Source organism: Rhopalosiphum maidis, chromosome 1, assembly GCF_003676215.2.
Source record: "Rhopalosiphum maidis isolate BTI-1 chromosome 1, ASM367621v3, whole genome shotgun sequence".
Lineage (NCBI taxonomy): Eukaryota > Metazoa > Arthropoda > Insecta > Hemiptera > Aphididae > Rhopalosiphum > Rhopalosiphum maidis.
In genome coordinates, this window is record NC_040877.1 from 34,322,214 (window position 1) to 34,348,522 (window position 26,309).

The 26,309-nt window shown below is 28.7% G+C and overlaps 2 protein-coding genes across 5 annotated transcripts; one reads left to right on the forward strand and one right to left on the reverse strand.

The window, feature by feature from the left end:
• The first annotated feature begins 1,094 nt into the window (after positions 1 to 1,094).
• LOC113560746 (uncharacterized oxidoreductase SAR2567-like) lies at positions 1,095 to 12,852 on the forward strand. The gene is made up of 7 exons (XM_026966804.1): positions 1,095 to 1,144; positions 3,546 to 3,680; positions 3,767 to 4,044; positions 7,453 to 7,562; positions 8,483 to 8,653; positions 9,784 to 9,935; positions 12,696 to 12,852. The coding sequence occupies exons 1-7, from the start codon at positions 1,095 to 1,097 to the stop codon at positions 12,850 to 12,852; spliced, it is 1,053 nt and encodes a 350-aa protein (XP_026822605.1).
• On the reverse strand, positions 8,113 to 23,133 carry LOC113549957 (ubiquitin carboxyl-terminal hydrolase 10-like). Of its 4 annotated transcripts, XR_003404977.1 has the most exons (12): positions 22,820 to 22,840; positions 19,508 to 19,745; positions 18,111 to 19,430; positions 17,823 to 18,036; positions 17,525 to 17,753; positions 17,385 to 17,468; positions 17,162 to 17,326; positions 16,866 to 17,094; positions 16,336 to 16,395; positions 14,950 to 15,192; positions 9,083 to 9,151; positions 8,113 to 8,360 (listed from the first exon to the last, which is right to left on the reverse strand). XR_003404977.1 is itself a non-coding variant. In XM_026951498.1 (11 exons), the coding sequence occupies exons 1-10, from the start codon at positions 22,838 to 22,840 to the stop codon at positions 14,972 to 14,974; spliced, it is 2,781 nt and encodes a 926-aa protein (XP_026807299.1). In that variant the 3' UTR covers positions 8,114 to 8,360; positions 14,950 to 14,971. The 4 variants fall into 4 exon arrangements, 3 of the variants coding, with proteins under 3 accessions (XP_026807299.1, XP_026807298.1, XP_026807300.1); XM_026951498.1 differs by lacking the exon at positions 9,083 to 9,151 and having other exon boundaries at positions 8,114 to 8,360; XM_026951497.1 differs by lacking the exons at positions 8,113 to 8,360; positions 9,083 to 9,151 and adding an exon at positions 13,661 to 14,840 and having other exon boundaries at positions 22,820 to 23,133.
• Positions 23,134 to 26,309: the final 3,176 nt, after the last annotated feature.

Genomic DNA, 26,309 nt, shown 5'->3' on the forward strand with positions numbered 1-26,309 from the left:
TTACATGTAAGCATGTTACTTTTTATTGTAACTTTATTTGTTCAAGAATTGTTCTCATTGCAATTTATTAGTTAAATGATTATTTTTATGTACTATTTGTCTGCAAAATATATTTTGTACTTTTATATTTATTTTATGCTGGGTTTGGCATATTAATTTAAAAGATGAATGCATTGCATTCACGTTCATTAAACAAAAAATTAAAAATAAATTATACAATGCATTATGTATATTGGGTGTCAATAGTATTTTTGTTACTGAGTAAGTAACAAATGAAATGGACTTAAATTTTAGTTGATCTTTGCATATAACAATAATTTTTCCAAAGATAACAATAGATAATATATTTTCCCTCCTTATCAAAATTATCTACTATATTCTAATTGATACCTAGATGAACTAACTAATGAATTTTGCCAAAGTTTGGACCACAAACGATCACATGATCTGTTCCATATATTATAAAGGAAATGTCTTATAATATGCCTTTACCACTACAGCCGGAATTAACCTGTGTCATTTTTTAATTTTTTTTAAAAATAAGCCCCTCTTATACGTGTTAATATGAAACCTTGCGGCTTGCACAATATTTGCTATCTGTTTTTACTAAAAATTGAGATTTTCATTAATCTATAAATGGAGGTTCCCGTTTTCGCTAAAATGACCGTTTATCGCAAAAAATATTAAATTATTTAAGCTATTTTTGAGAACCCCTAAATCTAAATCTGTCTCAGTCCCTACACTAAATATATGTTTTATTGGAGCACTACTTAGTAAAGACTAATTGGAATTTAAAAAAAACTTTACCTAACCTAACCTAAGAGGGATATCCAATGAAGAAGTTAAATTCTTTGTTAAGCTCTTAGAAAAACAATTCAAAATTTTATTTTCTGCAAAATTATTGATATTTTTATTATAATTAATTTCTGGTATACAGTCATCTTCCAAACTGGAAGAAGACTGAGAAAATTCATGCTGTTTTGATCTGATAAAAAGTTAGATATGGCAACAATTAAAATAAATTTGGCATTCAGTTGAGTCACAAGTCTTTTTTTGACATTGAAATAAATTTATTTATTTATGATAAACGGGTAATGACCCTTTTGTGTGAACAGTATCAGGTTTACATTCTTAGTATTTTACAGTAAGAACTAAATAAAATAATAATAACATAATATTAAAGGTAATTAATTTACGACTATGTATAAAGCTAAGTATAAAATTTTATTAAAAACAACATGTGACGTAAAGAAAAAATCTACATGATCAGTAATAAGATTTGCTAGTTTTAATGCTCTGGGGAAGAAAGAAGTGGAGCAATAATTATTTTTGTAAAACGGTACATGAAATAAGTTTGAATTCGCTGAATTGTTATATTAAACTCTATCATAGAAAGCAGATCTGGAGAAAAAATATGAGCATTCAACAAATCATAAATAAACATAATATCTGCAACTTTCCTCCTTCTTACCTCAAAAGATATAAAACCCAATTCACTTATCCGCATATTGCACAAGTTATTTGAAGTAAACGGTACACTTAGTTTGTAACTCAATAATTTTAAGAATTTATGTTGAACATTTTCAATAAGACCAATAAAAATGATATAATTAGGTGACCAAATTATTGAACCAAACTCTAGATGAGATCTAACAAACGCATAAAATAAAGTTTTCAATGCATTAACAGTTTTAAATTTAATTGTATTTCGGTTGATGAAACCAAGCATCTTAAAAGCATTTATACGAGAAGTAAAGGACAAATTGCAATCAATTGTAATCCCTAGATCTTTAATTGAAATAACTCTTGTGACGGAACAATTATTAATTATGTATTCAAAACTAATGAGATTTTCAGTACGTGAAAAAGTAATAACATAACATTTGTATATTTATTTGAACAATATGTTAAAATTTAGGTCAAACCGAGCTAGATCTATTTTGGTTAAGAATTTAATTACTATTGAAAAATAATTAGTAATTAATTTTCAAAAAAAAAAATAGCCTGACCAAATCACAAAAAAAAATATCTGCTATCTGGGCCAAACTGCAAATTTTCGATCCGTGCAGACCTCACTATCTATGCTATTAGAACTTAAAAATGTTAATTCATTTATTTCAAAAATATTCAACAATCAACATATTCAATCTTCAACAGGTTTTACGTTATTTTATTCAGTTAGGTAAATTTACTTTTGTAGTGTGTTGTCTGTTGTTCATATTTGATTATTTATTTTGATTTTTAACAATAACAGAAATAACACTTAACAATATAGAAACAAACAATGAAACAATAATAATTAATAATATATTATATTTCAGCATTTTTGATTATTGCAAGTAGGTACTTGCATTTATCGTTTCCAAGGCAACATTACTGCAGTATATATTTAAACATTCGTTTATAGTTCTCAGTAAGGAATTCATCTCACGTTTTTAATATTATATTCAATAACGGTGAATAAACATTATTAAAATTAATAACTATAAGTGTAAAATATGGTTTTCAGAAGATTAGCCGTAATCATACCGAAAACTTTCAAATTGAAGATTAATAGGTACATGAGTAATTATACTTTTGTTTTTTGTATATTTTACAATACTTCTTGAGTTTAGGTTATAATAAAATAATACAAGTCTATTTTATACAATTGTCACTTAACTCACTTTACACACGCCCCATCACCTAAAAAGCTAACTAATACAAAAACAAATAGATTACTATTAATAAATTTGTATTTTGCGTATTATTACGACGATACATCATCTTTAACAAAATTTTTCACTGTGTGATAATTTATAACTATGATAATATCTTTATCTACTACAACTTTTACTCCACTATTTTAGGTAGATAGTAGGTACCTATTAGATCGAGTCGAAGACAAATATAAAATAAAAATGAGAAGTACGTAGTATTTAATTTGTATTCTTGTAAAACTACATAATATATCTTACTATGTATTATGTCACATATTATTTATAATTTGGTGAATTATCGTTCAACTTACTATGTATAATTGTTTTATTTTTTTGATTGAAATTCCACTTTCCGCCAAAATCACGCCCAAATAAAACGTAGCACATAACATTCTCATACATGACATACTATTATACTAATAAAGATCAAGATTTCATGATTAGGTACTTCAAAATGAAGGCAATAGGTATTATCATAATATCATGATTGTTGTTGTCTTGTTAACGCTGTTGTAAAACGCAGTATAGATTCTACCCGCGTTTCGTTAAAAGTTAAATATAAAAAAAATAATAAGAATATATTATTTTGGAAATTAAATGTACGTAAGTTACCGTTACGCATAACATATATTTAGTAAATATAAGTCTCCTAAAATTCATTTATCAGAGTAACTGCCTTTTATTGAGAAAATTATGAATAATCAAAAATTCGTAAAATCTATGATAACCTCCTTAAGTAAATTGTAAATTTAATAAAATAATGTATTCAAATGTAAACTCATAGCTTAATACATAGGTAGCTAGGTATTTAAAATAGGGAATAAAATATTTATGTTTGCTTTATAGATTTAAAGTACCTGATATTGTCAAATTCTTCGGAAGTTATAGCGATGATGGTAATGATGTTGTGACGCCAGAAAATAAGCCGGATGACCAAACTAATAAATCTGTTTTTAAAAAGGTCATTGAAGATTTATCCAGGTGCGTTTATGCTTATAAATGCTGTATCATTGTATTCAATTGTTTATTATTTGGTACTAAAATAACGTAAATATATTATTAAATAGACCGTCGAAACCGGAAAAGCCACCATTTTTCGGGTGTCGTCAATACATGGACCTGGCAGGGAAAATAGCCGTCATCACCGGTGGTACCAAAGGGATTGGGCTGGCCGTTGCCAAAGATCTGATCCAAAATGGAGCATCGCGAGTAATTATCAGTGGTCGTGACGTCCGGGAAGGCGGAAAAGCGCTCAAAATCCTGACGGACATGAGCGACAACAAAGATGGCAACCAGAAAGTCATATACGTACCGACAGACGTCACCTCTGAGGAAGAGTTGAGAGGTATCTAAAGTTATATACCTGCAATATTATGTATACTTATCATATATATTGTTATGGTATATACACAACACACCATACATGAATGATATAATATAATATACTTTTTATAGCTATTCATCAATATTTAGATAATTAGATCGTAGTCTTATTGTTCAGGAGGTGGACAAAGAGTTAATATTTTCTTCGTTGCATAGCAAAACATCGAATTACATAGTATATAATGTATATGCTATTTATAGTGGTCGCTGTTCTAATGTAACAAATACATAGGTATATATAGCGCCAAAACAATTTTAATAGGTTAGATAAAATTAATATTTCAAAATTAAGGTTTATCAGAATATCACGTAACGTGAAATTGGTTTCCAAAATAATATTTATTTATTAACAATTGGGTTACCGAAATGCTGAAATCGTTTTGAAAATAAAATAATCAAAACAACTTAATAATAATGATAAGTCGATTCAGTCGATACAGCTATATAGTATTATAGTATATAGTTATTGTTTAGTTACTGTAATACTGTAGCAGCTGTAATAATGGTCGGGAATGTATTTATTTCAAAAACTTATCTATTGTATAAAAAAATGTATGGCAATTTGGTGATTTTTATTTTAACATAATAATATAATTACATTTTGATATGATTTGATAATTATAGGTATATTATAGTATGAATCAAAGTAAATTTTATTATTACGTTACACAATAATTTTTTTATTTATTTGTGTTAATATAATATCTTATGAATTAATTCAAAAGAAAATGGTAGTAAATATACTTAAGTATATTACATATTTATAACTCGCTTAGAAATAAAAATATCATAAAAAATTGACGAAAGATAATATTCTTACCTTTAAATTTGACCACAGGTCAATTAACTAGGTATAATATTACAGTAAATGACTCAAAATGGATTCTACTGAAAGCAAATTTACTGTTTTATTTTTTCATTAGAAAGACAACATAATATATGCGAGTATCGATATCCTCTATTAATATAATATCTATTTAAATCATAAAACATTATTTGAGGCAGTAAATACGAGTACGTTAAAATCAATATGTCTAAACGAACTATGATTGATTTTTTTTTTAATGTAGCTACTAAAAAAATGAATTATTTCAAAGTTGTAAGACTTCAAGTTTGACATGGTTCATATAGTTCTTAAGATATCAAATTCAGGATTAAAATATAAAGAATTTTTTATTACTAAGATACTGTAATCTGTAATTTTACACAGAAGGTACAAGGTTAAGGGGACAATGCCTTCTACTTATGAGTATATTATATTCGGTGTTTCCGAATTGCGTGCGAATATTATTATTTAGAATGAATTGCGTGCGCGATTTTCTCGCGACACAACCTAATTGCGTACCACGGTTTTTTTAAATTTATCAATTTTTAGTGCATATTTTTGTCGCAATACATTGAAATAAAATAAAAAAATTGATAAACAACGTCAAAAAAATATTAGTAAACAAATAAATATACAAATGATTTAAAAATTAAGTATAAAAATGCTATAAAAATTAAACTGGCAAATTTTTGTATGCCAAAATTTCTACGAACTCCAAATGGGTTATAACTTGATCTTTATACTGACGCATAATTTCATGAATATAATTTTCTTTTTCCACTGTCATCCGTCGTTGTTGTGTTTGATTTGAGCTGCGCATTTTGTAAACGTCAGTTTGTACATTTTTTAAAACTTGTAAAAATTGAAAAATATTTGGATACGAAGAGTAGAACACACTATTGAGTTTTGAATAAAACGATTCACAAGCATAATACGCATTTAACTGTTAGAAAACTCCGCCTATATTGATGGTGGAAATTTACTGTTTTGTAAAATGTCATTTTTTTCAAAAAGTTACAAAAAGCATTTAATTGCTGATTATTTGGTTTTAGAGCCACGAGATCTTCAAAAAAACATTTTTGAACTTCCTCAGGTTCTAAAAAGGATAATCTAAATCATAGTTTTAAAAATTTTCCAATTTCTGATTTCTTTTTAAAGTTTTTACTTAGGCCAAATGATTGGATTTTTTTCACATAGTCTGGCCCAACTAAAAGCGACAGCCTTTACGAACTACTTCGGGAAAAATCTCTGAAATTGCCAAGTGAATAGCTTGTTCGAAATGAGCGTAAATTATACGTGGTGTAAAAGTCAAATTTAATTCACCAATTTTATCGAACAAATCAGAAAATGCATCTTTATATATTTTTGTAGTTTTGCTTGTTAATAAAAAAAATACTAGCGGAGTATAATTTGAATTTTTAGCTCCATGAATAATGAATAATAGATAAAATGGTTTAGGACAACTTTTAAACGTACCTTCAATATATTCAGTTAAATATTTTAAATTAGTTTGTTGAAAAAGCTATTATATTTTTTTCTGAATTATTAATTAACAAAAATAATTCATCTCGATTTGTTTTGATTTCACCTAAATTTGTTAAAGCCAAGAGCCAAATGTAGTTCATCTAAATTTGTACGCGTGCAATTCGAATCTGTCACGAAAAATACGCACACGCAATTCAGTTGTCAACCAACATCCAGTACTCGACTTGGAAAAATTAAAGTAGGGGGACTCTGTTAACTTTAAAAAAAAAGAGCGTCCCCATCACTTGTTAAACGTTACTAAGCCGTAGGAGCTATACCCTCGCACCCCCTATACCCCTCTTTAAATCATATGAAATATATTTATAAATAATCAAACTAAAAAAAAAATATTTTAAATATTATATTGTATATTTTAATTATAACTAATATTATAACAAACTCAAAACTAACTAAATAAAAAACAATTCATTTTAACTATTTATTTAAATAGTTCCATAATTTATCATAAGACGTATATTCTAGGATGCAATAGTAGTTAGAACAAATATAATGTGGAACAAATATTTTGTGGCACGATTTGTAGTGATGGTTTAAAATAATTAGTTAAATAATAATAATAAATATCTTAATATTTATTAAATCTATGGTAAGAAAAATTATTATGATGTTATCACGTGTATTTTGATAAAAATTAAGAATGATGCAGACGATGCAGTGTCCCCTGCGTTCCCCTTAAAAATAAAAGTAGGCGTACCCTAAAATTTCTGAAAAATTAGTTGGGGTACTCCGTCCCCCTCTGCGCTCCCCGCCAAAACGAGCACTGCCAACATTGCTTTTTTTTGGCACGCAATTCGGATGAAGCCTTAGAGCAAACATATTATATAGTCATACAATATAATGGCTGTATTGTATGACTATATAATATGTCTGCTCTAATATATGTACAATTGTACCTATATACATGTTGGCTTCCCTTTGGCTCACTACGGAAAAAGATCTTGGCGGCACCATTATGTTTAAATCTTTGAGATAAGCTAAAAATCTTTTTTATAATTCCAGAACTATTCGACTACACTGCCAAAAATATGGGTGGTTTGGACATTTTAATGAACAGCGCAGCCATTCTAAACGAATCGTCCATGTGGAGACGAATGGTCGATACCAACATGGTAAAATTTTTTTTAAACAAAATTGTTGTATAGGTATTTAAATATAAATCTCAAGTCACCAAGTCAGTATATTTTCTTTTATATGTCGATTATGCCTATTGCCACAAAAACCACTTACCCCCACTGATTTCTCTCCTAATTCTACTAAATACCCAATTCGTACATTGTGTTCCCACAATTTGTCTTTATTAAGCTTTAAAATTTATAAAGATATGTAAATCCTTATCAAATTTGAGACTTGTGGGTTCGTTAAATCCATTCCTTTAAAAATAAAGGACCCTTGCGAGTTATTGAGAGGCAACTAAACATATATTTATACACAATATATTGTATTTACATCATACATATATTTCTATGGCAATGTGAAGTAAATATATAAGTTTAAGAATTACATAACAAAAGGTTAGATTACTAAAAAAAAATAATATACCATATTAATACTAACATCACTAGTTATATTATGATAAAAACAAAGTAAATTCTATATTATTCTTTATCAGATCATACAAAAATGTTTTTATTTTGAAAAATAAAATGAGCGATACATTCATCATTCATATAAAATTTTAACTATTTATGAAATAATGAACACAAATTAGATCATAACTTTTATATTATTTTTCTAAAGAAATCGAATTCGTCAAGTTTTGTAGTAGTAAATAAATCTACTTTTTTGATGTTTAAAACTCCTTCGGATGAAAAACTTATCTTTGTACTGAGGCAGCCATTACACGGGAATTATAAAGATTACCCATACACTTTGTGGCAGTAAACATGTCAACTTCCATAATGAAATGTCTGAAATAAATAATAAATATATATTATATCTGTGCGTTGTTACATTTATTATTAAAATTATATATATATATATAATGGCCATGTAGGTTACTAATTTTGATTATTGACATCATTTATCGTAGAGAGCCTTGATCACTAGCACGAAGTTAGGAATAGAAGTAATGAAAAAATGTAAAAGACCTGGAGGAGTGGTTGTGAACATATCCGCCATATACGCTATGAAACCTCTGCCTCAACTCCCCATATTCAGTGGTACTAAAGCCGCCGTTCGAAATGCCACATTAGGATACAGTGTAAGTATACTATTCATAATATCATGTACCTAATATTTATCACGAATAAGTTTATAATTAATTCACCTATGCTGATAAAAATATTAAAAAAACTAAATATATTTGCTACATATTACTATATTAGCAATGTCACAAGCATTATTTTTAACTATCTATGATGATGATCAAGCTTCATTCATTATTTAAACACTTACCTATATAGTAAATTAATCTAAATATTAGTCATTGCGTATAATATAATTTATAACATACCTACATAGTACAATTTTTACGTTCCCACAAATAATGTTAAATTTGGATTCAATGATAAATTATTGTATACGAGTATATACAAAATATTTAAGTAAATATTGACTATTTGCTTAAAATTATATATTATTGAAATTATATTTTCGGGGTTATTTATTAGGCAAATCATTTAATACTTACCGTAATTAATTTAGTGTTACACACACATAGCTCATTTGATCTAAGTCTTGACAAGTGACAAGAACCTACCTACAATAAACGGTGATACAGTAGAATTTATTAACATTTTATTGTTACATTTTTTTACTAACTAGAGGGTGCGACACTAATCTACTCAAGCTAGTAAGAATACACTCACAAATTTCGAATGTCAGGAGGAAATTATTTAAGATATTTGTCTAGGGCGTCATTTAGCTAAATCGCAAGTTTCGTGTGTGTACTTACATATTTGATAGACCGTAATAGCAGAGTTAGTTATCTGTACTTCCTAAGATATTTTATTATACATTTATAATGCAATTAGTATAATTTATAATTCATGATATAAAAAGCTTAAGGTTAATTAATAAAATTTGAACATTTTATTGTGTATTTGTCTATAGAAAAACTTTGATTTAATTAAAACATTAGTTAATTAATTAAAAAGGGGTAAATTAGATAATCACTCTACTTTACAGTGAATGTTGAGTCTTAAGTACCCCCCTTTAATAATATTATATAGGCTTCCCTAACTATAGAATGATTATATTATTATGTTTTAAAATATATGTACTAATATACTGTCATTTTGAGAGTTAACTATTTCACCAATCATTGATCAACTAAATATTAAACTTATGTTATGGATAGTTTGTAAATTGTATGTACTATATTAAACGTAGAATATGAAGGATCGTGACAATTTGCGGATTTTGACCGCGTGTATGGGACCGACGGATACGTCGATGCTATTGAATTTATCACTCGATGACATTGGCGAATGGACTAAAGACGAACAGGAGGATTTACTAGACATGCTAAAAGCTAAACAAAAGTTAGTGTATAATTATTATTATAAGTGTAATTATACTTATGTCATTGCTGTGGAAGCGTAGATCCTAAATAGACATATCGGGAAAAAATATTTATAACAGATTAGTTGATCCAAATAATCATGAGTCATGACTATCAAGACTATTGAAGTATTGAAAGTCGAAACGATATTATATAAGACAATTAGATAGCAGATGGCCCGCAATTTTAAGAGGACGTCAATGATATTATGCCCGCAAGTATAATATATAGACACAAATTTGCGTTCAGCAGACTCAATTTAAAATTGCATTTAGCCCTACATGTTATGTTAAACATATCAAAAACTGTTTTGTATGGGATAGAAGCGTTCGGAATATAATGATAGTTAAGACTCCAAATTAATATAATATACAATATATAATATCTATGAATTATTTTTATTTATTTTTTCATCATTTTTACGAAAAAAGTTCTTATTGTCTCAAAAAATATTATTTTTGAATTTGAATAACTTTTTTGTAATTCCAAAATCGAATAAATAAATAAATAAATAAAAACAATCTTTCACAAAGTTCTCTTTTTTATGTAAAAAAAATTTCGTTTCTTAGTTATAAGTGTTATGATTGTAGGCTGTAGCATCCTCGGTTCTTTCTGGCGTTAAACAGTTTTTGTTATGTTTTACATTTGTAAGACGGAGACAACACATACGGGAAGAGCGCGGTTTTCTTTATATTATTGGTAATCAGTAAAAACCAACACGGAAAAAAACGTTAATTTTGGTTAACAATTATCGTCGTAATAAATAAAATTATTTTTAAATTACACAGAAATTCGAAAGCACGCTTGTTGAAATAAACTACATTTATATTAATTTTTTTAATATATAAGTTATATATATATTATTAAAAGTAAGGCTTCAACATCACAGGTCATTAGCCTAAAGTTATATTTGTATACCTATGATACAATAAGTTGTATGATACGCATGGGTTTCGATAAACCAAATTTTATCGTTGAAAATGTAATCGTATTTTATACCTAGCCACCTAGGCACCTATGTCATTTTGATGGGCAAAGTCGTAACGATAATAATAATAATATAGAGATAGATATAAAGTATAGGTTCTACTATATTTTGTAAAAAATTAGGCGTCAATTACGTTTTGATCGTTCGACGCGAATACGCGATACTTTACGGAAATTTAATAATTAATTAAAAATAATTGACTTTTTATAATATATTTATACTTAATAAGTACCTAACCTATTTGGTTATTTGATAATTTAAAGAACTGCATTCAACGTTTTTTGTCGTGTATAATACTCGATATGATATCTATATAATTTATAATTATTTATTTGAATGTATATTTAATTTATTTATAAAATGTCGTTTTTTTCCGTGGTATTTTTTCCTTAGATTCACATTATTAGTCAGTAGAATAATTATCTAGTCACCACGTAGGATTTTTTTGTTATTTTCGTTTTAAAAGTTAGTTATGAGAAATTTAAAGTTTTAATATTTTACATAGGTATAACTCAGTTTAAAATTAATTTATCAATAAAAGTTACATTATGCCCAAGTAGATCAGGGGTCACCACTCACCAACGATTTTCTATGGAGGTCAGTTTTGAAACTTATCATACAGGCCACGGTCCCCAACAGTCTTAATGATTTACACATATTAATCCAATTTATTTGTCATAATATACATTTTATATGACACACTTTTAATTTTTATTTATTAATATTATAAACATTTTAAAATATATGCAGATAAAGGTCCGTTAAAGTGTTTGCGATCCGAATTCGGACCGCAGTCCACCAGTTGGTGACCCCTGCACACTAGATAATACCTTTTAAATTGGATAACAAGTAAATTTACTTTACTATTAAAGCAAACAGCATAAAATGTGTCTGCTGAACTCAAATTTGCTACAGTGTACGTTAGTAAAACGAAGACAACACTTGTGGGTACGAAGTCCCTTTAATACGAATAACTAAAATATTTTATAGCGTCAAAATAGTTTAATCATGTTAGTCTTTTTAATCATTTATCCATATTCATTTTGAATTCGAAAACAGATACCCTAGAATTCACTAGTCTAGAGAATGAATTATCGCCAGTTGTATCCTCACCTGAGGTATCTTAAAATATAAAACGATAAATTCATATCATTATAGTTTTAACATTGGTACATACCTTTAAACAATATTATAAGAACCTAATCGTAAAATAAAAAATGAGAGCACTAAGTCTTCAAAATTGACCTTTTTCAATAGTCAAAATGCTAAAGAATTATTGTCAGGACTCATGAATACATGTTTCTATTAGAATAATAATTAATTATGAAAATTCTTTAGTTGTAATTCTATTAAAAGACTTAGAGAACAAATGTGAAAATATTCGATAAAAAAAAAGGATTTAAAGAAAGATATTCTACCAAAAAAATGTGATTGTGACATGCTTATTACTGATAAATATTGCAGCTTATCTTGTCAGTCTGATGAACTAAAATCAGTTCTGTCTTCTATGCACACATACTACTCACTCAATAGACACAACATAATATAATAATCAATATACTCGACAAAGTACAATTGTCTTTCAATACAACTAATAAATATTATATTTTTATTTTACTAACTATATAAATTTAAATATTGGCAATAACTTGGATACATTGTACACTCAGGCTACATTCAAAATTTCAAAATATCTAAATGCAGTCCCTAAATATCCTAATTTATAATCAATAATTTGTATGATGTACACAGTGTGGATTATGCAGGAAGATGTATAACATTGATGATGCAATTTGCAGACAATGGATCTACATACTTAGTAGTTAACAACAGTTTGCACAGAAGAAAAAATGAAAACCCGATGTTCAGTAAAAAAATGATACAGAAATTTACCGAGACCAATGATTGACTACATTCACTTAACATGGATATTTTTTTTGAAATTTGAAATATTGTTAATTACACAACAATACATAGAAACATTTCAATGGAAACCAATTATTACAAATTATTATAAAAGGGTATAGCACGCTAGGTAAGTATTAATGATCTGCAAATAAAAAGCTGAGTTATCAAAACTCATTAAGAAGATCTCATACCCGCATGTGTTGTCTTTGTCTTACAAATGTAAGACATAGACAATTTGTACTCAGCAGATTCAATTTACCTATTATCAAACTTAAGGTTATAATATTATCTAGGGCATCTCATAGGCTTTTATTAGTATTTTAATTTTTAAGTGAGTTCCGAGCATTTTAAAGTTTTAATATTTTACATAATTATAACTCACTTAAAAATTAAGATATTAATAAAAGCCTATGAGATGCCCTAGATGATATTATTACTTTTAAGTATGATATTAAATCTAACAGCATAAAATTGAATCAGCTGAATGTAAATTTGATATGTCTTGCGTTTGTAAGACAGAGACAACACATGCGGGTACAATGTCTTAATGAGTTTTGATAACTCAGCTTTTTATTTGCAGATCAATAATACTACCTAGCGTACTATGGCCTTTAATAATAGTTAGTAATAATTGGCTTCCATTGAAATGTTTTTATGTATTGTTGTGAAATTAACAAGATTTTAAATTTCAAAAAAATTATCCATGTTAAATAATAATTTACAATACAATATTTTATGGCATTAATAGAATAAATAAGATAACAATTGTAGGAAAAAGTAGGATTTGTAATAAAAAAATATTAAAACAGTTGAAATGTTAACATAATAATTTATAAAGCATATATTTAATATTATGCTCACAATTTGTTATAAAAGTTGCAGTCGTGACTAAATAAAGTATAAATTATATAATTTAATGAGACATGTTTGGTTAGTTCTTATTTTCCCTCAATAGTCCCAGTTTACATTTTTTAAACCACTTATATTTTACAGATGACCATTGAGTTTTGTGTGTAATTACATAAAGTATAATATAATAATAATAAAAAATAAACATAAATTAAACCCATTAACAGTTTATTACTGTAATCAAGAGAAAAAAATATATAAATGATGTTTACACAAATATAGATCATTATTACAATCCTATTTTAGTAAATTCAAACATCATTTTCCGAAAATAATAAATAAAACAACATGATAGTAAAAAGCAAATAAAATAATTTAAACTATTTAAAATGGTTTTAGAAGCATATGAATAAAAATAAAAGAAATGACATAAATATACACACACACACGCACGCATATTATTGTTTATAATATATGTTGTATATAAAATAGGCCAATGATTTTTGAAAAATATATTCAACGTTTCCATTGGGTTTCAGTATTCAATAAGTTATTTTCATTATACACATTAATTTCTCTTTAATTATTAAAAAAAAATTCAACCATGACTCAATAATCTCTAGGATACTTTACATTACAATTAATTATTTATATACACAAACATAATTTAATACTTTACAAAGAAAAAAATATATGTAATTAAAAAATTTATTTATATTAACAAATAATTGAGTTAATAAAAAATAGTAATTTTAGTCTCGTATCATTTATATTTATAATATGTTACAAACGCCTTGCACAAATAGGCAAAAACAACTATACTTCACTTAACCATTAACACATTGTCACGTTTTAAATACGCCTTAAAAAAAAAAAATGACAGTATTTTTTAAGAGAAAAACTAACAAAATTGTCATCAGACAATACAACTATTATTATTGTTATTTACGTTTTAATAAATAATAATAATAATAATAATAAAAACATTTTTGTTTAAAGTAACCCTGTGTTAATATGATTCAACATAGAGAAAAAAGAAAAAACCCCCCAATGTCTATGAAGGCCAACTAAGTATAAATATCTATCCATAAGAAATATTATGTATCTCACTAAGGGGTTTTCATTTTGATAACTATACATCTAAAAATAATAAATTAACATAAATAATAGAAATAAAAAAAACAAAATTATGTATTTAAAAATATTCATGCAATTCGCATATGTAGCCCAGTCGTGGCAAAATACGTACCAATGTCTGTAAAAAGAACGAACTATCTGCCTTTATTATCAAATGCTGAAAGTGCAGCAATTGTGTCATTTCTTCTGTAGTACAGCAAATACGGCATACATGGGGGTTTTGGTTGACAAACTTCTTTGTCAGTGACAAAACGTACAGACGCATCGTCAAACCGTAACCATCTACCGAGTGCCACATAAAATACATCAGCAAAGTAATGACCTTTGTTTGCCTCTTTACCATCATGATAAACAACTTAAAAAAAATATAAAAATATTAATTATAATTTATTATTGGATATACGTAAAATACTGCAAGGTTTTTTTTTAAAAAATGTGTAGCACAAATTATACTTAATTAGTTTAGAATTATATATCAACAAAATATATCTATATACCTAAGCTTGAGATACTTTATCTGTTTTAGATACACCTACTCATTCAAAAAAATATAATTTATTAACACACTGTTACAAAGTGGGAAAAACTGTTTAGTTCCTAAAAGATTAAAATAATTATATTTTCAGAAAAATTCTGAAACTCAAATTAACATTAAATAGTTTTATGTTCTTAGCACACCCATAAAACAAAAATTATTAAAAAGGCATGCGGTTTCAATAAAAGAGGTGAATATATGATCTGGCTGGGAATCTAATATATAAACTTGCATTGGACACTGTTTCAGCTATTTCTTTAGAAAAATTCACAAGTAGAAAAATTCCATACACACAAACTGAAGATAATATGCCCGCTCTTAGCACACCCATACAACAAAATATAGTTATATGGGCCGGCTTAAATAAAACGGGGTTAATAAATAACTTGGTTGGGAATCTAATATATAAACATGCATTGGACACTGTTTCAGCTATTTCTTTAGAAAAATTCACAAGTAGAAAAATTCCATACACACAAACCGAAGATAATATACCCGTTCTTAGCACACCCATACAACAAAATATAGTTATATGGGCCGGCTTAAATAAAACGGGGTTAATAAATAATTTGGCTGGGAATCTAATATATAAACTTGCATTGGACACTGTTTCAGCTATTTCTTTAGAAAAATTCACAAGTAGAAAAATTCCATACACACAAACCGAAGATAATATACCCGCTCTTAGCACACCCATACAACAAAATATAGTTATATGGGCCGGCTTAAATAAAACGGGGTTAATAAATAATTTGGCCGGGAATCTAATATATAAACTTGCATTGGACAATGTTTCAGCTTTTTCTTTAGAAAAATTCACAAGTAGAAAAATTCCATACACACAAACCGAAGATAATATACCCGCTCTTAGCACACCCATACAACAAAATATAGTTATATGAGCCGGCTTAAATAAAACGGGGTCTAAATGGTTATGTGAAATTATATTAAAATTATGTTTACCTGCAAAAAGCTTATACTGTCTTGTCTTCATGTTAATCTTGGAATTTTTTGATATGAGCCCTGAAAAAAAATCATTTGATTCAGTATTGCTAACTTTAACATTACGAGTAAATATAACTACTAGTCTATGAGTATCTAATATAAAAATAATTATAATCCCTTATATTTTAAATTATAATATATTATACTTTATGAAAGATGTAATTTTCATTATTCTGACCATATAATATTGTTGTTTACCATAGATCAACTGTCAGAAAATAGTTTTTATTTACCACTTTTTGAAAATAGTTCAGTATCAATAACTAACTAAAAATAGACGAAAAGTGGAAATGTATATACTTCATATAAATTAAATAAAAAATTTTGTATGACACAAAACTAAGCTTTTGAATATAAATTATTCAAATGCTACTCTTATGAATCAAATTAATGTACCCAAATTTCAAAAACAAATCTTATGAAATAACTCAGATTCGAAACCAATAGAAAAATGGAATGTTATATTAAACAACAAAATTCGCACTTACTAGGTTCAATTTTAAGATCAACGGAGAACTCGACGTTTTTCACAATTTTAGTCAGCTTCTGTTGCTTGTATTCAAAACATTTAAGATGCAATAACAAGACATAAGGTAGTTCATCAATAGTAACTTGTTGGTATGCATCTAACTCTCGGTTGGTTTTGGGACAAGTCAATCCTTCAAGTGTGTCTTTATTAACTAGCATATCCAAAGCTTCCCGAACAGATTTTGCTTTCTACAGTTAAAATATTATGTATAAGCTACAATTGTGATTATTTTTTATTTATTTCACAGTATAATACCTCAATGTCTAGCTTAAGTGTAAAGAAAGGTTCAATATTTTCAGTCGGTTCATTTTCACCATTTTTTACTGTGCGAGTACGTAGCTGTCCACGGAATATCTCAGACAGTGGAGTTTTTTCCATTACTGTTCTTCTGGTCACCATTTTATGTTTACCATTAACTTCCTAAAAATATTAATAAATATAAATACAAGTCATTTATGAGAAAAATTGCAGTACTAACTTTCCACTCATTGTTATTATCAATAACATCAACTTCAGCTTGAGTTTCACCATTGCTTATGTTAGATTTGCTCATTTTAATTAGCTGAAAATAGTAATTTTATTAATTAAGGCACGGTATATTATAAGAATCTCTCTTACTTCAATCATTTCATCATTAATTCCATTAAGAAGATAACTCATAAATTCTTCAGCATCTTCTTGGCGGCCTTCTTCAAAAGCTGGTAATATTTTATAAACATAACTGGGTTCAAAAGCTGGACCAGTATCAGGTGTTTCTTGAGTAGCGACTGATGTAGCTTGGCGTTGCTGTTGAGTAGTTCTACCGTTTTTAATGCTTAGTTGTTGAAATTCTCCAATAAATTGAACCCTAATATTCAAAAGTAAGTTATTATTTTAAATTCAGATAAGCATTTTTAATATAATATATATAACATACATGCTTTCTAGAATTGGGGTTTGGGTTTTTTGTTGTCCTCGATTGTTTCTATTTTTGAGTTTAAATTGTACACTTCTCATGAGGTTGAAAAAAGGAGGGCATGTTAACAAAGCTTGCAATGTGGCATTTATATAACAACGTGTGTTACGATTTGTTAGGCCTCGAGGTTGTAAATGAGCGGTTTTATGATCCAAATTATAAACCGAAAGGAATTCTAAAGTAAAATTTATAAATACAATTATCTTTATATTATTAATATCTAATATTAAAATAATAAGTGTTACTTACCACCTAATCTTTGTAAATGCAATGTATTATCATCAATATTAGATATAGAGTTGCTGCTTGAAGATCTAGGTTTAACTGGTAATGTTTGTTTTTGGTTATTAGTTATAAATACTGAAGTTCGAATTGCATTATCAGGTAAAATTCTTGATGGCATTATTACAGATTCTGTACTTGTATTGGTAGTTGGTTGGCTACTACCATGTAATGTGAAAACTTTATCACTACTTGTACTAGTACATCCAGTAAATAGTCCTGCCCATGTTTTAAAAACTGGTTTTACAGGTTCAGTGTCTTGAACTTCAGGTAAAACAACAGGAGGGATAGAAGGTAAAGAAGCCTGTTCTTGAGTTACAGAAGTTTCTTCTTTAAATTCTACAACAGGAGTAACATCTTCTGTTTTAGTTTCTTCTTTCTCATGTTTTTGGATTTCTAGTACGACATCTGAAGAAATATTAGGGGCAAATTCTTTCTTTTTTTTTGTTTTAATAGACGGTGGTTCTTTAATTTTTTCACAAGACTCAACTGGTGGAATTGACTCTACAATAGGCACATCACTTACAATAACTAATTGTTCATCTCTTGTCTCCTCTGATACAATTTCATTAACTTCTACATGGTCTGGTTGAACTTGTAACTCTTCTTCTTTATCTTGTGGTATTGACATTTCTGGGTTAGATGTGACTGGAGGCTCATTAACATTTTCTGGTACTTGAGGGTAAATATTATGCACTGGTGGAATTTGATTAACATTAGGTTTGCATGATTCGACTAAAAGAGGTTGTTGGGGTACTTGACCAGCCGGTGGTGAATGGTACATAGGAGGACCTGGCTGTTGGTATGGATTGTATAAAGTAGGATGTGGATGAGTATACATGGGATATGTTGGATGTCCATGATGAGGTGGCAGGTATAATGGACTATTTTGTGGTGAATAATAATAATGTGGAGGAGGGACAGCAATATATGTTGGTGGTGATTGGTAATTGGCCATTTCCATATTGTCTGGATGTCGATAGGCTATATCATTATTCCGTTTTACATTTGGCAGAGGAGGGATTCCTTTTGGATTCCTGGAAATATTTGGCCGCCTAAGATTTGGGTCCATAGGGGGTTCTGGACCAGGATACATTGGTTGCTGATATGGCGACATTTGAGATGGGACATATCCGTGTACTGGCGGAGGTACGTTGCCCATATATACTGGAGGATTTGGCACCATTTGATAAACTGGTGGAGGAGGGCCAGGAACAAAATTTCCACCATTTATCATCACAGGATTCTCAGGTTCTGTATCACCATTAACTATCGGATAACCACAATCTATTATTAAGCGTTTTCAAACACTGTATCTTAAGTTATTAAAATGAAAAAAGAAGAAAAAAATTTAGTTAACATACCATATTCATCTGCTGCTGTATTCCAATCAGAAATATGTGTAATGTTGCCTACTTCATTCATTAAACCTGGCGGAGGAAGTGCCTGAGGTTGAGTACCGCGAAAAGTCCAGGGAAAATCAGGATGTTTGAATCCATCTTCTCCAGACACCCATGACTCATTGCGTGCAGAATACAGCATATGCAGCAATCGACCACGTTCCATGTCATTGATGTCTGTGAAATCGAGGAACTCAAACTCCTAGAAAAATAGAAAAATAATGAATACAGAATTTTCACTTAAAGGTTTCAAACAGCAATGTTCTCTACTAAAATGGACATATATTTAACCAATTGTACTAACTACCCCCTTGAATATCATTTTATCAGATAAAACTTCTGAAATAATATTTGAATTTCGTTACAAAATTTTTTTAACTTTTGAATCCCTAGAATTTCTTTCATGTTGATAATATTAAAATGAAAAATGTAAGTAGTCTTTTTCTGATTAATGGTATGAGACATAAGTAATTCAAATATATATTAGATAATTGTGTAAGATAAATAGATAATATAATATAATAATGGCAATATGTTAATACTTTAAATAAACTCTTTAAAAACATCCAGTATCAATTTTTATTTTACAAAAACATCACATTAATTGTATCGTTTCACTAAAACATAGGTTCTTGAACTTTTCAAATTTTAACTTCAAGAAATTTGAAAATAATTAAGTTAAAATACAAATTTGAACACCTCAAATAGTATGAGTATAATAAAAAAAATGTTAGGAACAGATTTTTCTTTGTTGTAGTTAAATGTAAACACTGTTTTGCTTATATATACTGAAATTAATTTGTTATGAATTTAAAAAAAAAAAAAAATACTTCATAAAAGAAAGTTAAGCTTATCCCCCAATTTTAATAAGTAAATTGTTATTTTCATTATTCCAATATATCATAATTAATGAAATATCAACTGTCAGAAAATTTTACCATTATTAAATTATCAAAACGATAATAAATATTTGGTTATCATTAATATACCACATTTGTAACGCTGTATAGTTAAATTGTAATTACAAATAGCTGACTCAAACGTGGACAATATTTAATTTATTTAATTAAATATGAAGAATCTTTCATTATACTCTTTTTTCTACATAATACCTATAATTTAAATAGTAGTCAGTGTTGATAGTAAATGAAGCCACGTAACAAAATATAGTCATAAGAAATACGTTTCTATAATTAATTACAAGGAAATACATGGAAAAAATATGTTTGTATTGTTTTAATTTGTGTAGTTTTCAAAGGAAATATTGTAATCATCAAGCTAAAATTAACATATTAATATTGACATGATTGATATTTATAGGTACATGAATATTTCATGAAAAAACTGCTACACGGTATTATAGCAATACAGTCACTGGATTTTTCTAATTTTAATAAGCATTCAGAACTTCTTCGATAAATGTTCAGTTTATATTTTTATAAATCAAAAAAGATAAAAATACTAAATAAGTTTAATTTAATAGATAATAAAATAACAATTTTTTAATTTTATTAAAATTATAAAGTGATTACTTATGATTGAAACATTAGGCCAGTTTTATATGTGACGTATCACATGCACACATTATTAGTTTACATTGATTGAGTTCATACGCGCCATACCGGTGAGGGAAACACGCTTTCGTCAGAGTGGCATGTATGTATTTAACCAATGAAACCAAAAACGCGCACATACGATACGCGCCCATGTGAAACAGGCCTTACTTAATAAATGGCAATTTATTGTTAAATAATTAATTATTATTTAAAATGTATAAACCAGTATCTTAATATAGATAATATAAAGAAAGTTTAAAGAGACAGGTTTGCTTTACAGTTATATTCTAAAATAAAGTTTTAACCCAATTTTAAATGTATACCTAATATTAAAATTTTTAAATACTTTTGTTAATTGTATTTTTAACTATATTAGATAGATTAAACACATAGTTATAATAATTAATACTATAAATGTAATTTTCGCTATTCTGACCCAAACATATTAATGAAGGTCAACTGTCAGAAAATCTTCTATCTTTCTTAAGTAGCAAAACGATACCTAAGAAAAAATAAAGCTTAATTTACCACTTTTGTAACGCTTGTAGTAAATTATAATTACTAAATGCTGACTCAAATGTGGATGAATATTTTATAGATACAACTAGTTATTTAACTATTCATTAACTCATTGCATAATATTGAGTAAAAAAAAAAATTTTAATTATTAAACTAAATCCATACATCTTGGTTGTCATTAGATACTAGCTTATTGAATATATATACAACAGACATTATAACAAGTTCTAAAATGTATTATAATATACTTATAAAGAAACATAACCTTAAAAAAAACATTACTGAATCTATAATTTAGTTAAAAAATGTAATATTATATTTAAATTAGCTTAACGTAGGTCTGAAGCATTGATAATAATATAAAATTTACTCGTATATAGCAGTATTATTTAGGCATGTAACATATAAGATACCTACAGTTAAAATTAACTTTTATGACTGTTAACAATAGCCTTTGGTATGTATTTGATGGCCAATAGCCAATAAAAGTTGTGGCAAGTTGATATTTGAATTTCAGAAGTTATCTTAACTATCGGATGAAAACAAAGCATATAACTTTAGGATATGAAGACAGTGTACCTGTCACGATATGTATCTTATGCACCTTAAATAACTATTCAATGAGCGTCAACAAATGTTGAAAAAAAACAATAGATATTCAGTAGGATAAGAGAGATTGAAGGGAGAAGTCTATACACAAATCGTGATACGATTCGAGATGCAAGTAGTTTTGTAACCGATCTAAAGAGAACTTTTAATACCAATGCTTATTTCTGCCTACTTATGCGATGAATACATAACCTCAAAAAATAAAATAAAATCTGTAACGATTTACGTGAAAGGTACTGGCCAGTAAGAGTGCATGTTCTCCGATCACCTTTAACCTGCCGGTAACCATATGTTCTAAAAAATTATCAGACGAAATCACCAACTTCGGATTGCACCACAGCCACCACGACGAGCGGTGACCGTGACACGGCACCACAGTTTGGACATGTGAACACCACACGCGCGTTTCGCATGCCCAACCATCCAGTGGCGATGACAGCAATAGCTACCGAATCCGTCAACGTCGAGGGGTACCACGTGTTCTAGCCGGACACGCAAACACTCGCATGGGGGGCAAAACGTATACAAAGCGGTGTACACAAGACGTATGGAAAAATAAAACCGCTCAAATGAACAAAAAAGACCTATGTACCTGGGTCGAATTGTTGTCCATTGTCGTCGCCGCGTTGGTGGTCGTGGCGGCGGTGGCGGAGGCGATGACGGCGGCGGCGGTGGTCCGTAACAGTGGTGTTCCACACTACCATTCCATGGTATCGTTTTTCACAATCTTTCGGCGGCGGAATCTTCGACGGCGACGACTTGCAAATCGGCAAACGATACGTTACGACGCGAGACGTGAGCGCGCAACACGGGATGAGACATCGCAAGGAATACGAAGAAAATGATTGTGGCGTGTACGGTGTACGTACGCGAGCAGCAGACGGAAAGACAGAGAGGGCCGTGTGCGTGCGACAGAGACCGTATAGGGTGGGAATGTAGTGGAGAAATAATAAGAAAAAAACTACATAATATATATATATATATGTATGTTTGTATATATATATATATATATATATATCGTATATTCAAAGCGTCATATGTGTGTGTGTGTGTGTGTGTGCATGTGTAAACAACAGTCTCATATGCCCAGTCGGTGTGTGTATGCCCTTTTCGTTCGTTCGTTCGACACGGCATGCAGCACTGTCCGACACCGCCGGTGCTACTCCCTCCCAGTCATCCATCATTTTAACTGATAGTACGCGATATGCGATTGGTCCGCAATTACCGACCTTGGGAAGTGACGACCAATTGGAGAAACCGTCACAGTGGTTGCCGCGCAAAGATTGTCTTGGAGAAGAAAACAAACGCGTCGGCGACCGGGAAAACACCGGCCCGCCCGCCAATTACGTTTTCCAGTCACTCATACTCGTTTTTCCTGGTTCTTCCGTTCGCCAACACTCGTCAGCCGGTCTACCGGAAAACGTGTTTCACGTTTTTTGTTCCACGAATCGAACAACTGCAGCAGCAGCTGTTGACGGTCTGACTGTTTTTTGAGGTTACGATCCTGTGGCATTCCGATAATATGAATGTTCGGCATCGGCGCATCGTCTCAGCGGCAATGTGTTATGCCTTGGTTCATGTTTCAAACATTGAACTTCTAGTCCCTGATCAAGGTTTATATTCTATAAAGATTCTATTTAGATCTTGAACATTGAGCCTGATGTCTCTCTCTGTCCACAATGTTCCTATTGCTATTTTTTATTATTTAATTAATATGGCGGACACGAGTCACGACCACTGATGTTGGTCGGGGATAATTGTCTTAATCAAAATATAATTACTATTTGTATTAAATAATGATGATCTTTATCGATCAATGCGTACGCGCTATTTATTCATAAGTAGGTACTTTCAAAGATAAAATACATAATATCAATATCAATATATTATTTTATATTTATGAAATACTGAAATAGGTACCTAGTATGAATGCACTACAGTTACAAATTATAATGTTTGTGTAATATATGGTATCAACAATTTAAAACTACAATAATATAGTTAGGTATATAGGTACGACGTATATATTATTTAAGTGTACCTACTATAGACTTCCGGGCTTTGGATCCTTCGATCGAAGACTGAAAAGATTAGCAGATCAGCAATTAATATATTAATCTTATAAACATGTACATGATTCGTTATTATATGAATTGTTAATTATAATTATTAATTTGCGATGTCCAAATTTCAAAATAATGAATAATAATGTAGAATCATTAATATTAGTATAACTATATTACAAATTACTACTTCTCCAATAATTCGTTTCATCGTTTATAGTAAAAAGAATGACAAAATAGATATTTTGTCATGGTAAAAAGTACCAGGTAACTTCTTATTCCATTAACAATAATTAGTGTCATTCGGCATTCGCTATTGATTTGCTTGTATTTATTAAATATATCTTTAAGAAACACAAGCAATTGCTCAAGAGTGGTAATTAAAAATGCTATTGTATATAAAAAATAATTATTCAATAAATTACATTTAAGATAGGTACTAATATTAAAATTAAAATTTGTTTTAGATAGAGTATGGATAATGGACGCCTAAAATTTAAGTAGTATCTACTATCTATTGAAGATCCGATTACCGATTACCTGCATGAACAGAATGTTCTATATTTCTATTACAGTATTACATGTAACGATGTAGCATAAACTTCTGATTTTCTAAAAATATTATAGTATACACTATGACTATACTATACTTAGTGTTAGTACTTGTTACTTATTGGTAGGACCCGGAAGTTCATGCACTAAAAACTATCGGAATATGCATGCAAATATTTGCTTAAAATCATTAAAATATAACGTAGTAAATATGCATTTAATATTTTTCCTTTTTGGTAAAAATAATAATTAAAAGATGGGAAAAAATATACACAATTTTAATATGGTATAATATGTTGTATTTACTTCAAGAAATACAATTTACAACTTAGAAATTTTGACAGGTTTTCAAGTACAAAATATGAACGGCGATTATCAGCCCGACCAAGCAACGACTTAATTTTAATCAGGTTTTAATTTTGTATTGAGTCAACGTTTTTATAAGGACATATTTTTCACCAAATGTCGATCCTTAAATGTATAGAGCGAAATTGGTTTATAAAAAAAATAATTTTAGGCACAATTAAAATGCAATAAACTGCAGTAAAATTTGTGTAAAACCACAAAATATGTGGAAATATGCACACTAAATTTCATTTTTGAACTCGTTAGATTGTGATTTGAATTTTTAAATTATTCAGCAACTTTTTGATGTACTAAGTAAACATATTCAAATGTACGAAATTCCGGGCTCTATTTATTAGCATTGATTTAACATAATAATATACATATTACATAAACCATTATATGTACACTACAACATGAGTCTCGCACTCAGTTATAAATGTTTGTCTTGGAAGGTTGGAACAGAAAAGATGGGTACTAGAATACAATTCAATGAATTTTAATCTATATACAATTCTAAAAATAATTCGTATCATTGAATGACTTGTAGTACGATACATCATACATCATATTGGTATTGTATGCATATAATTAATACAAATATTAAAATATTTAATAAGCTGAAGGTATCAATAACATATCTACAGAATAATCGACGTGGATTGGAAATCTGTAATTTTCCTCAATTTAAGGTTTTAAAAGATGGTTTATTTTTTTAAATTCATTTTTATGTATAGGAATTGATAAAATTCGATAAAAATTAAGCAGCATCTGATAATATAGTGCTAATATGAAACACAAGGTAAAAGTATGACGTATAAAGAATGAATGGCGGACAATTTCCCACCGGCCCTTTTTGGCATAGTTGGACATTTTCCTCCTCGTAAATTTGTTGATGTGAACATTTTCCCTCCATATTAAAAAAAACTATTTAAAACATATAAGTATTATAATTATCACAATATTTTCCCATACGTATTCATAATGTATTTAAAATAATCACAATATATTTTGCAAAAACTCATTGTAATTATTATAGTCTGTATTATTATATATAGGTATGTTGACCAGATATAAAAATTTTATAACTTAGCTCCTTCTTTGTAGTAATTACCCATTGCG

Bases quoted from the DNA above. Each gene is read 5' to 3' on its own strand.
- LOC113549957 (XM_026951498.1), bottom strand. From the start codon at position 22,840: ATGGACAACAATTCGACCCAG. The intron at 17,469-17,524 runs GTAAGAGAGATT...TACTATTTTCAG, and splicing joins TTAATGATGAAATGATTGAA to CTAATTAAAATGAGCAAATC. The intron at 16,396-16,865 runs GTAAGTGCGAAT...ATTTTTTTTCAG, and splicing joins TGATCTTAAAATTGAACCTA to GGCTCATATCAAAAAATTCC.
- LOC113560746 (XM_026966804.1), top strand. From the start codon at position 1,095: ATGACCCTTTTGTGTGAACAGTATCAGGTTTACATTCTTAGTATTTTA. The intron at 1,145-3,545 runs GTAAGAACTAAA...TTTGCTTTATAG, and splicing joins TACATTCTTAGTATTTTACA to ATTTAAAGTACCTGATATTG. The intron at 7,563-8,482 runs GTAAAATTTTTT...CATTTATCGTAG, and splicing joins GAATGGTCGATACCAACATG to AGAGCCTTGATCACTAGCAC.